General features: G+C 39.8%; 1 protein-coding gene across 5 annotated transcripts in view; it reads left to right on the top strand.

Annotated features, from left to right (window-relative positions):
- Positions 1–2,597, top strand: part of LOC117715352 (solute carrier organic anion transporter family member 1A4) — a 55,566-nt gene extending 52,969 nt beyond the window's left edge. For 4 of the 5 annotated variants that reach the window (XM_034512127.2, XM_076940767.1, XM_076940765.1 and 1 more), the window contains one exon: positions 1,144–2,597. In XM_034512127.2, coding sequence (XP_034368018.1) covers positions 1,144–1,363 — 220 coding nt within the window. In that variant the 3' untranslated portion in view covers positions 1,364–2,597. Of the gene's footprint in view, positions 1–90; positions 179–1,143 lie in introns of all 5 variants that reach the window. The other variant, XR_013112717.1, reaches the window with a different exon arrangement.
- Positions 2,598–15,043: the final 12,446 nt, after the last annotated feature.

Raw genomic sequence — 15,043 nt, 5'->3', positions numbered from 1 at the left:
GCACATATTGCTCCTGAGTAGGGCATGAATTCGTTTCCCATAACCCAAATTAGGAAATCACAACTTTACTCTATCTTCATTTACTCCAAGTTCACAGATATCCTGGACTCATTAACACATACCTACACTGAGACCCACCACATACACATAGATAAAAACAACAACAAAAAAAAATAAGGTAAGTTGACCACTATACATCCAAAACTAAGCACGAAAATTAATAAATTGAATCTACTAATATATAAAAATTATTAACATGACTAATTTTAGACATACAAGGTTTTCAATAGCACAAAAATCTATTAGTTTAACACAGCATACAAATGCTGAAAAGAAAATAAAACTTGAAAAGTGATTTTGCAATATTTTATGCCAGTGTGATCAAACTTTGAGCAAATAAAACAGAAGAGTTTTCTTAACTTGATATAGGGTTTTATTGACTCAGTATATAAGAGAACAGAAAATAATGTCAGAGGAGGCATAGTGGTGGATTGGGAGAAGGCTGGTCATGTTGTATATGCTCCGTCAGGAATCTCCAAGTATTAGAAGTTCAGAGCATGATGCTAACAATCATCATAGGAATTCATTATCAGTTAAAACTTTCTGAAAATATCCTCATAGACACACCCAGAAATGTATTTCTATAATGGTCCTAAATCCAGTCAAGTTGACAACAATACCAGCCATCACCAAAAAGAAGAAAATACATTTAAACTTCTATGATAGGAATGTTTTTGGGCTGGAGAGATGGCTCAGCAGTTAAGAGCACTGATTGCTCTTCCAGAAGTCATGAGTGCAATTTTCAGCAACCACATGGTGGCTCACACCTATCTGTAATGGAATCTGATGCCCTTTTCTGGTGTATCTGAAGACAATGATAGTGTACTCAAATACATAAAATAAATAAAATATTAAACAACAATAACTACATATATATATAAATAAAAGAAAGAATTTAAAAAGAAATGTTTTCAACATTTTAACAGAATTAATAATTCAGCAAAGTAGATTATATAAAGTATATGGAAAAAATAATGCCCTAATGCTTTTCTTTGAAGAATAAATGATGATCTGTAAGAATATTAAAAAATTGGCTTTCACTTCACACATTAAGATTTAATACAGATTAATTCTTTTCAATAGGCGCATTTACCTTGGGTTGCCTGCAGCACTGAGAGGATCAAGCTTTCTCCCTGCCGTCTTCATTCTAATACTTATGAGGAAATTCCAATTTCCTGGGGAAATTGACTCTTCAGAAACTGAACTTGCAGAGATGAAGCTCACAGTGAAGGAAAGTGAGTGTACAGATGTGCACAGAAGTCCTAAGTTTGAGAATGATGGAGAACTGAAAGCTAAGCTGTAATGAATTTTCTACTGACCTGTACAAGGCCATAAACAGAGTGTACATTTCAATAGTTTTGAATTATGAGTAGAATAGGAACTCTTATCTTATTCTTAAGGCCTTCAAAATTACTTTACTCATGATAAAATTAGATAGATAGATAGATAGATAGATAGATAGATAGATAGATAGATAGATGATAGCATTTTCAAAAGGTTGGTGTAGCTCTTAAGATATTCCCAGGGAGAACTTCTATAGTGACCCCCACTCTTAACCTTAAAGCTGCTTTCATTTTTAAACAGCATGTTCTCTTTTACCTCAGTCAAGGGAAATGAATATTTCCTACATATCTTCAAATATCTTTGAAACTTTTCTATTGCAGAAATACTATATTTAGTTATTTAGTTATATCTTGATGCTGGAGGTATTTAGAGTGCAAAATGTGCATTTTGGTTAAGCCACAATGAAATAATTTGTTTTGATTTATCCTCTGTGTGTGCAAGATCTCTGCATTTCTTGTTATGTATGTAGGGGTGCTAACTCTCTGTTTTACTCTAGTCAAGACTTCTGAGTTTAGATTGTTCATAGTGTGCCATCTCCTGTTTTCAGTCCCTTCTATCATTACTCCTGTCACACAGTTGGTCATTTCGTTTACATCACTGAAAACTTTAATCAGGTTGTTAAAAATCATATAGCAAAGATGATTGGAATTTTTTCCCCTAGCAATTCAAAGTTTGTCTTAAAATCAAGAATGGAAGAAAACTAGTCCTTTATAAAGCTCCTTGTAGAGATGGGATGTATCTCAGTGGAATAGTGATTGTTAATACATTTGAGGCCCTGGGTTCAACCACAAGGTAGGGTAAATAGATAAAGTAATAAAAATAATTTAAGTTTAAATGTAATACCAGATATTCTGAAAAGGCTAATTCTCATTAAATTCACATTAAAAACAAAATCTAGTTATATGGTTGTTTGAATGATAAATATCCTTTCTAGGCACAGGCATTTGGATATTTGGTTTCTAGTTAACAACTCTGCTTAGGGAAGATTGGACATTCATCTTTAATACAGGAGAGTTCAAAGCCTAAACCTACTTCCAGTATAGCCTCTGCTTTGTAGTTAGGATGGTGATGTGAAATCTCAGCTTCCTGCTCCAGTCACCTTGCCTGATGCTTGCTGCCATCCCTTCGTGCCATGAGAGATTTCAATCCATTTGGTTTCATAAGTCAAAATAAATCCCTTTTTATATGTGTTACTTTGTGGTGTTTTATTGCAGCAGTGAAAAGTAACTGATTCAGAAGTCATCTTATTTTGTGGCTGATAATACAAAGATTTTTTAAAGGAAAAACAAGCTTTTTTGTTGTTTTAAAGCTGTGGCCTAAGATATATATGTGTGTGTGTGTGTGTGTGTGTGTGTGTGTGTGTGTGTCTGTGTGTGTGTGTGTGTGTGTGTGTGTGTGTCTGTGTGTGTGTGTGTGTCTGTGTGTGTGTGTGTGTGTGTGTGTGTGTGTGTGTGTGTGTGTCTGTGTAATGCATAGTAAAGTGAGAATATCTACAGGCCAGAGCTAAAGCAGAATAAAGGCAAATACAAGCTCACCAGCTCTTTGTGGGAGTCAGAACACTTGTGGGAGAGCTAGGTTGACAGCTTTCTGTTTCTTGAACTGAGACCAACACACTTTCAAGAAGAAAGTTAATATTTCATTCATGCTTCCTGAGTTCTTGGGCCATGATTGCTTATCCCGACTTGATACCTGTGTCTATACAGCACTTTGGGGAAGAAACTGATAAGAAGGAAGCTGCTGATGTCACAGTAGTGGAAAACAAAGAGAAAGGTATTGGAGGCACCAGCAGACTAATATCTCTCCCAAGGGCTTACTGTCATAAACCTATATTTACCCATATTTTAGTGATTCTACCACCTTTTAATGGCACCTTGCTAAAGACAAATATTTTAAGACAGGAGCCATTGGAGATAGTCTAAATCTAAACAACAACAAAAAGAAAGTAGACAACATAACTGAAAGACTTTCTGCAGTTATCCTCAAGGTTGTTATGATTTCCTGAATTAGGTAATGCGTATTATAAAAGGAAAGCATCATGGGAATGAAGAGATGGCTTAGCAGTTATGAGCATGTGCTGCTCTTGCTCAGTATCTGAGTTTGGTTCCCTTCACCCACATAAAAAGTCTCACAACCACCTGTGACCCAGCTCTGGGTAATCTGATGCCTTTGTCCTCCCAGGTACCTGTGCTCACGTGTACATACCCAGTGCCTGGGATTTACCCTTATGAAGTCATCTTTCAGCCTAAGAGCACAGGTCCTTCTTTTAGACTTTGTAGTGGAGAAAGCAGTACAAAAACATAGGCACCAGCATGCTGGGGATTTCCTCATGGTGACCCCGAATCTTTTGAGGTAGGTTATTATTCTGAGCTCATTCAGGTCTCCAACCTCAATAGACAGATGTACAGGAGAGGAAGAGGCATAGAGACCTGCTGGTGATCAGTTTTCCATTTAGCATTGTTATGTGTTTAAACTGAACACAATATCTAGCAGTTTGTTAATGGTTGAACTGTAATTCCAATGTAAGCAACACTGCAAGAAATTAAAAAGTCAACTTCATAAAACACAGAAGCTGGAAAAAATGGAAAGTGAAGAAAAAGCAATAATTGTGTCTTGTTTGCCATTCATGGAATTAAACTTGATAAGTTATATTCTATCACACAGGTTGTTTAGCATAGTTCAGTTCACTACAAAAGGAATCAAAGAGAAGTTTACAAGCTTACAGGTGGTTGTCCCTGGGCCATTGGAGAAAAAGCAGGAAGAACAAAGGCCTCTACATTGGTCTTTCAATTTAATTTCTTTTATGGGCTCATAGCACACACCCTTCTCAGAGAAAGGTGAAGTGGAAATTTCTCATTTCTTTGGAGACTCATTTGTGTCGTGGAATGTTTTTCTGGAAACTCTCTTATGAGAGGATGTTTTGTTGAGAACAGACTTGTGGTGGTTTTCTGGAAAGCAGCCTGGAATAAAAGGTATATGATATTTAGCAAGTGTAGACACTTGAGAGAACATGTGATGTTTGTAAAGGATATAAGTATAACCCCACAGACTGTGGACTATGCTGTGTGGTATTGGTATGCCTTAGCATTTTTTGCTGGTCATCATTGTGCTTTGCTGACCCTGGTCTTCACTGATGACACTTTATGATATGTGTTCATCTTGTCATTCATTGTGGGTCATTGTTTGTCTTGACTTCGTAGAGAGAAACACTACCAAAGAACTTCTTGTGGTACCATGGTAGCTTCTTGCCACTACCTTGAACACAGCCAATTGGCAGAGCCAATTGGTTTCTTCCAGATCGAACTGCCTTTGCCGATTCCTGAATGGTGTTTGCAAGTGGATCAAGCTGCCACTGCTGATTCATGTGAACTGAACTACTGATATCCTGAGCAGATTTGATTTGCTCCAGAGAACTATTTCTAACAAATCCACATCCTCCTTTGCTTTATTAACTATTCCTTCCCAGTACCTTTGGTGGGTGGTGGACTAGAGGGGTTAAAGCATTGAAGAATCCTTATTATAAATAGGATGTGAAAAATCTATGTCTACAGAAGATGTGCCCCCCGTAAGGTTCCATCTTACCCTGGGGAATCTATTCCATCAGGTTTGAGCATATCCTCTTCCACTGAAGACTAACCAAGCAGTCCAAGTATGACAGAAAGGGATGCAATAGCATGGAGCAGAGACCAACACAACCTCAATTCCACTTGGTAGGTGAACCACATAAACACCAAGCTGCACATTTGCTACAAATGTGTAGGGGTCTAGGTCCAGCTCCTGCATGCTCCCTGCATACAGCCTGTTGCATGGAGCTTTCACTACCCTGTCTAAGTTCTGGGAATGGGCCTAAACTTAGGGAACAGGCTGCACTACCAGCCCCCACCCAGATTCTCCTGAATCCAGGAATAAAAGACAGAGACACACAGTTGTTCAATTTCAACTTGCCATTTGACACATTTGTTGGGCACTAGTATCTCCCACCTGAAAAACTGTGCCCTTATCAATATTCTTAGCTCTATACCTCCACACTTCCCCTCAACTTTAGTTGTTCAGTTAAATCTAAACCCAGATAAATACTTCTGACCTCCTGATTATAGGAGTGGCTACAGGCTGCTGCTCTGCCTGAGATCTCACATGGCTGCTTAGCTTTTCTCTTTCTCTGAAGCTTGGCAAACTCTCCTCTTCTCTCCTTGCACTCCTCTCTTGTCCCCATGGATCCAGGATCTGGAACTTTCACCTATTCCTTTCATCCAACAATTAGCCCATGGATTCTTTACTGACAGAACATGAACTAATTTGGAAACAGAATTTTAGCATCAGAACCACCCCTACAATAACTTAGGTGGCCCAGGGTAGTTGACTCTGGGGGTCTTCTTGTGGTATTTTTGACTGCTCCTCACTCTATCCCCAATCCTTCCACAAGATTACTTTGGCTTCACCTGATGTTTGTTGTTGAGGACCACACTAGTCCCACGTTGGGGTGGCCAAAAAATGTCTCGGCCTGAGCAAAATGTTGAGGCCCAGGCCGACCCACGTTTGGGCGGCCACTGTATCCCGGCCCAAGCTGCCGCTCCGGTCTTTAGGTCGGGGGTTCAGCAAGAGCAAGGGTGACGGCAGATTCTACCTAATGTCTGAGATTCATCTCTGATGATCCCTCTATAGTCTCTGATCTCCGTCTATATTCTCTGATCTCTGGTTCTGTCTTCTATCGTCTCAATAATGTCTTCTCTCTGCTGTGTCTCCCTAATGTCTGAATCCTACTGTCTGCTTCTGCATTTTATATGTCTTACTTCTAAGCCACGCCTCTAAGTTACACCTTTAATCATGCCCTTAGGTCTTGTCTCTAACTCTGATCTCTATACTTCTAAATCATACTCTTAAATTACACACCTTTAATCTCACACACCTTTAATCTCAAGGTATCTAAACCAAGATTATCAGAGTGTTCTCAGCTGTTGTAGGCTATTGTAATCCAAGTCTCATGTCAGGGTATATGGCTCAAGATGGCTGCAAAGCTGATAGCCGCTTTCTGCTAAAAGTCGGCCCCCAACAGTTTGTGTGTGTGTGTCTGCATCTGCATACATGTGTTGCTAGATAAAGCCTCTTGGGAGACAGATAGCATAGCAGAGTATCATTAAAAGTGTCAGAAGTTGGCTCTCTCACTTGGAATGGGTCTCAAGTTGAGCAAGTCACTGATAGGTTGTTCCTTTTGTATCTACTTCATTTTATCTCTGCACATTTTGTAGGCAAGATAAAATTTTGGGTTGAGGTTTGGGAATGGATTGATGTCCCCTGCCCTCCTCTGGAAATCATGCCTGGCTACAGGACTTAGTCATTTCAGTCTCTATATCCTCCTCTGGCAGCAATCTAAGATAGAGTCACCCTGTAGACTCACCTATCCTCTCCCATCCCAGGCCTCTAGCTAATCACCAGAGATACCCCCCATTTCCATTATTAATCCCAGATCTCTGCTGTTCCACTTCTCCCCACAGCTGATAGCCTAGTAATGGATTCAGTGGACAGCTAACTTGGACAAGACTTCTACAGGGATTTCAAAGATCACCCACTATTATTGATGAAACCCTCCACCAGGGCTTACAGGTATACAATGGCACATGTATCAGTGCTCCAGTATGTGGATGACTTACTGTTGGCTGCCACCAAAGTTGACATTTGCATGAAAGCAACCAGGTCTCTTGCAGAAACATTGCAAAGACTAGGATATAGGGTCGTACCCAAGAAGCTCAGATTTGTGTAGATAAAGTAAGTTACTTGGGTTTCTGGCCCAAGGGAGGTCAACAAAGCCTCTTTTAAGTCTGTTAGGCTTAAGACCATCTTAGGTATCCTGATGCCTAAGACCAGTCACTAAGTACGGGAATTCCTGGAGTCAGCTGGTTTCTGCAGACTCTAGATACTGGTATTTGTTGATATAATTAAAGCATTCTATGAGGCCACTAGGGGGCACAAGGAACTTTCACAAAGATTGAGGAAAATGGCAAAGCTTTCCAAGGCTTAAAATCTGTCCCAGCCCTGGCTCTGCCTGACATGACAAAGCCTTTTCATCTGTTTGTGGATGAAAAGAAAGGCACTGCCAAAGGGGTACTGTCATAAACCTTGGGTCCCTGGTGATGACTAGTGGCCTATCTGTTCAAGAAATTCAATCCAGTGGCAACAGGGTGGCCCAACTCCCTGCTCACTAAGATATAGACAAACTAATTTTAGAACAACCTCTGACAATAATCCACACAGAATCTCTCATGCTATAAAAGGATTCCTCAAAAGTACCAACCTTGATTAGCCACTCTGGAGTTTCCATTGCCTCCTGCTCCATGCACTTCGCAGAAACCTGCTACACTGCTACTTGATTTGGACTTGAAAAATCCACTGATAAATTACTATTAGAAACCCTGCAATATATAAGTGGGACCCAGTCAGACCTATTTGATTATCCCTGGCCTAATGCAGATCTCATCAAATACACAGATAGAAGCAGCTTCATGGAAGATGGCACCAGTACTTAGTGGCAGCAGTGGTAGATTTGGAAAAGACATTATGGGCATCTTCTCTCCTGAGCAGGACTACAGCTCATAGGGAAGAATTAATAACCCTAATGTATGGAAGACTTACTAGCTAAAATTTCTAATCATGATGTCCTTAAGTCAATCTCAGCACTCTAGAGGGTCCAAACTAGCCTGCATGCCTATGTTTTACACTTACATGAACCTGGCCCACTAACCACCCCTCATTGACTCCAGACTGAAGATTTGGTTCTGGTTAAAAGACATCACAAAGATTCCCTGGACCCTCCCTGGAAGGAAACTTACACTGTAATCCTGATGATTCCCACAACAGTCATGCTAGACTAGATCCATACTTGGGTTCTGTTCCGCGCCCCTTCCAAGTCCCCTTGCCCATAAGAGAGACACGGGAGGCAGTGTTCAGGTAGTTACTACAGCGAGGCTTTATTCTTGTATCAGCTGAATCGGAAGACCCCAAGCCCGGAAAAGGCACTGCTTATATGCACCCTAGAGTGGCGTGTTCACTTCTGATTGGCTGTTCACTCATCACCCCATATTACACCCTGGGATGGGCAGTGGCTTGGCATGCTTTCGCCTCTTGCACCTGCACAGTTTAGTTGTTTACTTGTGGGAGCACCGGATGCCAGCGCCATCTTGTAATGGCGAATGTTGTCACCGCTCGCTGTGGCTCCCTACAGGGTTCACCATTCCCATCTGAAGTCTCGAGAACATCAGGACTCAAAACAACTGTGGACCATCCAGCCTCATCAACAGGATCCACTGAATTAAGAATTGTGGCCAAAAGACAACATCAAGGCCCAGAGTGATGAGGAACTATATGATAACACCCAGAGTTCCCTCTAAAGATAAGACTTGTTCCAAATGGACCATTGCCCTTTGTTTCATACTTACGATAACTCTTGTCCAATTCTAGAGTTAATCAGACCTAATAATTATAAGCCAATACCTTGGCTATAAAGCTGTCTAATACTAAGACAGACAGTATTATAATTGACCTATATCATGATGATTACTCTCAACCTCGAAGAATTGTTTCAGACCTTTGTTACTTATGGCCAGAATGAGGCACTAAGCCTTAAGAAGCTCACATTTACCAGCCTTTACCTTATGATTCTGTGGCATAACAACATACGCCTGGACATGAAGGTATAGGGCTAACAATGTAGTAGAAGAACACGTAATACAGGATCAGTTTTATATCCAGAAGAAACAAGATCACGGGCACTCAGTATCCTGCTGATTCAAATCGCCATCATTGGGGATGTTAAACCTGGCAACCAGGATGGAAAAATGGAACATGCCTCTTTTATTGAAATAAAACTCACTTGTAATTGAGACTGTAAAATTCCTAAGACTTGTAATCCTTTGGTTGTAACTCTCAAATCTTAGAACTCTTTCGTTTCCTGACTGAAAGGTTGAACACACCTGGGGATTCAGAGCTTCTGTGACAGAACCAGATCCTGGAATATTCTTTAAAATCCAATGATTAGCAAAACCAAAAATCCTACACCCAATGGGACCTCTAGTACAAGTTGCAAAACACAGTCCTTTGACAAAAATAGAGCCTACAATACACTCAAGTCCCAGGGGCAAATCCAGGGAGAAATGTTAACAATTACTAGGCATTTCCTCAGACTATACTACCTCCTCAGACTGTGCTTTCTCCTTAAGAGGTCCCTGAGCCATTTTATTACATGGGTTTCCCTTAGTCAATGCCATAGAAGCAACCTTTGAGTTTCTTAATGTTTCTAGGCCAAATATGACCAATGATTGCTGATTCTGTTTGGATCCCAGACCACCTTATTATATAGAACGGCTACCATTTAACCCTGAACATTTCCAATTACTCAAACTAGTCCCTCCAATGATACTGTTTCCTGTCCATGGAAGACTTTGATCTCTCTGGGGGAAATACATGAAAATGAAACTTGGTCTTCTTAACCTCCATATGGTTTGTGGGTTGTATCGTGAATATTCTGAGCTTTTGGGCTAATATCCACTTATCACTGAGTACATACCATGTCTGTCTTCTGTGACTGGGTTACCTCACTCAGGACAATATTTTATAGTTCCATCTATTTGTCTATGAATTTCATGAAGTCACTGTTTTTAGTAACTGATTGGTACCCCATTGTGTAAATGTACCACATTTTCTTTATCCATTCTTCTGTCAAGGGACATCTGGGTTGTTTCCAGCTTCTGGCTATTACAAATAAGGCTGCTATAAACATAGTGGAGCATGTGTCCTTGTATGTTAGAGCATCTTTTGAGTATATGTCCAGGAGTGGTATAGCTGGGTATTCAGGTAGAACTCTTTCCAGTTTTCTGAGTAACCGTCAGATTTGTTTCCAAAGTGGTTTTAGTATTCTTAATTAATCATCTTCTCATATGTTTCATATCACTCAACATGTGACCTTCCCTATAATTTTTAAATAACTTCTCTTTTTTGGACATGTTTTTATGTAGTGAAAAAATGATCCTATTAGTCAAGTGCTGGTTTTTCTCCCATAATATCTTTTTCTCAATGTGGACATGGCTTGGCTATGATTATTCTCAGAAGGTGTATCTCCAGTTCATGTAAACAATGCTCCTCATTCATTCTCTGCCTTGTCAATAAAAGCAAATGAGTCAATATAGAGCTTTAAATAGAGAATAAGGTGGGACTTCTGATTCTAGAAGGGGCAGAGAAAGAGATGGGAAGTGAAGGAGGAAGCCAGGAGGAGAGGTTCAGACAAACATCAGAAGATGATCAGCTTGATCACGAAAGGGGAACAAATGCAAGTAAAATGAGAAGATAGTTTGGGAGAAAGCCTGACTAGCTTGGAGCTTTATAATGCAGTAATGATTGCTCAGTATTTGGCTCAAGGCAATTTTAATAAATCTTAGTCTCTCTGAGTGGTTATTGGGGGGAATTAGCTAGGTAAGGAACAACTGTTGATATACTAATTTTATAATAATTTTCTAATGATGCCCAACTTATGGCAATTAGAACCCAAGTTTGCAGCCTCCAAAGAACTCATTGAAAGGTGGGGGAAAAGTTAGCCTAGCAGCACAAGACATGTGGTTTATTTAAAACACAAAGAAAAGCAGATGAAAGCCTATGGACACAAGAGCTGTGACTTCTCCCAGTTGTTGTCAGTTAAAAGTATGCTAGAGAGAACTTGGTCTGAAGCTCTGCATAAACACAGCATGTTGGCAAGGCCTGGCCAGGGCCAGCAGAAGACAAAACCAGGAGCCCTGAGCTATTTGAATAGCTAGGGCAGAGCTAACACAAGGTACAAATTATAAAGCCCCATGCATCTGAACTGATCAGATATTAAGTTTAAAACTGGTAAATTAAAATAATTTAGGAGAAAGTCAGACATTAAAGGGAAAATATTTTCTATGTTAAAAAACGACCCTAGGATCTTATATAGTTTCCTATTATTTGCTGTTGCCATGGAGCTAGTTACAGTATGTTGTGTAATGATCACAGTTTTCTGTGTCCTCACTTAGAAATTTCAGAATAAAACAGACTTAAGTCAGTGGAAAACTAAGAGACAGAATAATAAAAGTACAGGCAATAAGAATAGAGGAAAAAAAGTGTCTCCCTAATAGAAAAGAGGAAACTGATAGTTGCTAAAAACTCAGAGCTCCCTGCCTGTGAGATGTTTGTTAGCTCTTTCTGCTAAAAGGCCCAACAATACAGGGCAGCTACATCCAAATTCCAAGCACTATTAGAAATGGATTTGTTGTCAAAGCATGGGATAACCCATCTGGCCACAAAAGTTATATGTTCTTTTTGTGTTTGTTTCTTTCTTTCTTTGATTGTTGTTTGAATGTTTTGTTTTATCCAAATAGCAAAAGATAGAAAGGATATTTTCATTATTTGACGTTGTTAAAACATAAGAGATTTTAAATGAATTCAAAATATCACTACACTTCAAATTTGTTCTTTTCTAAGTTAAAGAGCTACAATGATTTAAAATTGAGATGAAATAACTGAGCAGGACAATAGTAGCATATACCCTTAGAGCCAGCACACAGAAGACAGAGACAGGCAGATTTCTGAAGTTCTAGACCAGCATGGTCTGGATTGACAAGTGGCAACAGAACTCCATATGAAAGGCTGGGAGACAAACATGAAAGTTACATGTCCCCTACAGCCAAAAACTCATGAGAGCTAAGATGAAGTAGTGTTTCATTTTACTTTGAGCAGCCAACCAGTCTCCTTGAAGCATTGACCTCCCACAGGAGAACTGATGCCATCCCCACCTATCATAAAATACAGAACCCAAACCTCTAGACAGGTACAGTAATTATTGAAAATTAATCATGATACTCTAGGCAGCCAACTAGTATTCTTGAAACATGGGGTTCCCATGGAAGAATTGGTGGCATCTCAGTCTAGCAAAAAAACAAACAAACAAAAAAAACCAAAAAAAAAACAAAAAACAAAAACAAAAAAACCCAAAATACAAGCCCATACCTCTAAACAGGTACAATATACTTAAAAATATAATATGCTTGAACAAGTTAGAGCAAACAAAACCAGAGACAGATAGATTCCTTGTGAGTTCCAGGCAAACCTGATCTACAAAACAAATCCAAGACAGTCTGGTGGGCTAACACAGAAAAACCTTGTGTCAATAAATACAAATAAATATAAATCACTGTCCATGAGGATATTTGAACTCCATCTAGCCTTGTTTTGAGTTATCATTATGAAAACAGATGCATGTTCAATGGTAATGGCAGTATATAGCACATGTTCTTTGAAAGAAATTAAAACAGAGCAGATCTGGATTAAAAAATGGGCTGCTAATTGGATCAGTCTATACTAATGAGTTCAAACTGCTGGACAAAAGATATATTATGTTGGTACAGAGTCTTTATGTTTGTGTCATAAGAAAAAGTGAAAATGCTTTGGATCATCCAAATTAATAAGTAGTAGATTTGATAGAGGGAGAGCTCCTGAAGACCTTGGCTCCAGGAAGGAGGAAAAGAGAAATCAAAAGGACTTCACAAGATGATGGTTTCTTGTTCTATCCATTTGCTTGCCAAATTCATGATGTCCTTGTTTTTCTTAGCTGAATAATATTCCACTGTGTAAATGAACCACATTTTCTGCACCCATTCTTTGGTTGAGGGAATTTGGATGGCTTGAAGTTTCTGCCTATTATGAGTAAGGCTACTATGAACATAGTGGGGCATGTGTTCTTGTAATGTAATTAGGCAAGACTTCCAATGGAGGGATTGGGACATCAACTAAGCCACAAAACCTTTGACCTACAATTTGTCCTGCCAGCATGATTGCTGGGGTAAAGGTGGAACAGAAATTGTGGGAATGACTAACCAGTGACTGGTCCAGTTTGAGACCCATGCCACAAGAGGGAGCCTTGTCTGGTGGACGCAAAACTAGAGGCTGGGTACTCCAGAGACATAGTAGAACCAAACACAACTGGAAAAAAAAAAAAAAAAAAAAGAGTTAGTGAAATGATACCTAATGATATTCTGCTATATTCGTAGCACCTATACTCCTTTGCCTTAAAATTCTGTCAGTTTCCCCCTTATTGTTCTTTCAAAAATTATGACTTACATCTGATAGAGGACTAAGTTCCAAAATATAAAATATACTCAAAAGACACTCCATCCTACTACAAACACTTGCTGATGTATGTTCATAGCATATTTATACCTAACAGCCATAAATTCAGCAACTACTTAGCTATCCCTCAACCAACAAATGGATAAAGAAAATGTGGTATATTTATACAGAGGATTATTAATCCGTTGTTACAAACAATGACACCATGAAATTGCAGGCAAATTGATGGAATTATAAGCCATCCTCCTGAGTGAGGTAACCCAGATTGAGAAAAACAGACATGGTGTATACTCACTTATAAGTGAATATTAACTATGAAGTAAAGAATAACCATACTACAGTTTACTGATCCAGAAAGGTTAAGTAGCAACAAGAGCTCAAGGGAGGGAAGGATGAAAGGATGAATTGATCTCCCCAGGAAGGGAAATATAAACACTGGGTGAACTGGAGACATGTAGAGATGGGACCAGATGAGGAGTGTATAGAATGAGGGATTACTGGGAAAGACAACTGGAACTGGGGGATCATTCAAGAGCAAGGTAGAAAATAAGTGCAATTGAAACTATCAGGAATTTATTAGGGTGATTGTAGTTAAAACTTCTTGTAGCTGTTCGTATTCTTATGCTAATTGTGTTCCTTCCAAACCCATTTGCTGTGTTTAGAAGGTAAGACACTGAGGGACCCTGCCACCAGTTTGTTTTGATTGGTAAATAAAGTTGTTGGCAGCCAATGGCTGGTCAAGGAGACAAAGGCAGGACTTTTAGGATTCCCTGGTAAAGGTCTGAGGAAGGAGCAGGGAAAAAAAATCTACCATGCTGGGGAAGGTGAAGGAGAAGAAAGATTCCAGTGGACAGAGTGCATAGCCACCATAGAGGAGGGAAGAAAAGTGACCCCAGTAGGGCCCCCTGACTGGGTCTAGGGCAGCAAAGTTGGAATATTGGATTAGTAAGTAGTAACTTGGGAATATCAGGGGTTGGTGGATCAGCCACTTGGAGGTTAGGACGTGTCCCAGCCATTGAGCTGTTTAAGGCATATCAAAATATAAAGTCTTTCTCTGTCTCTCTCTGTCTCTCTGTCTCTGTCTCTCTCTCTCTCTCTGTGTGTGTGTGTGTGTGTGTGTGTGTGTGTGTGTCTGTCTGTCTGTGTATTTCATTCATGAGCACAGAACATTGGGGCGGGTAGCAAGGAATGTGCTGCCAAGATTGATATGGGTAGTGTTAATTAGCAACAGCCCCTAGTAAAGGGAGATACAGAGCCTGCACCAGTAATCTCCTATAACGAGGCAAAATTTCCAGTGGAAGAATTGGGACATCAACCCAGTCACAAAACCTTTGACCTACAATTTACCTACCAGCATGATGTACTGGGGTAAAGGTGGCACAGAAATTGTGGGAATGACTGGTCCAGTGTGAGATCCATGCCACAAGAGGGAGCCTAGACGTGACAATGTCTGGTGAATGCAAAACTAGAGGCTGGGTAGACCAGAAACCTAGAATAGAACCAAATACAACTGGCA

Source organism: Arvicanthis niloticus, chromosome 9 (assembly GCF_011762505.2).
Source record: "Arvicanthis niloticus isolate mArvNil1 chromosome 9, mArvNil1.pat.X, whole genome shotgun sequence".
Classification (NCBI taxonomy): Eukaryota; Metazoa; Chordata; class Mammalia; order Rodentia; family Muridae; genus Arvicanthis; species Arvicanthis niloticus.
Note: the sequence above shows the minus strand (reverse complement) of the source record. Positions and strands in the feature narration are given on the sequence as shown.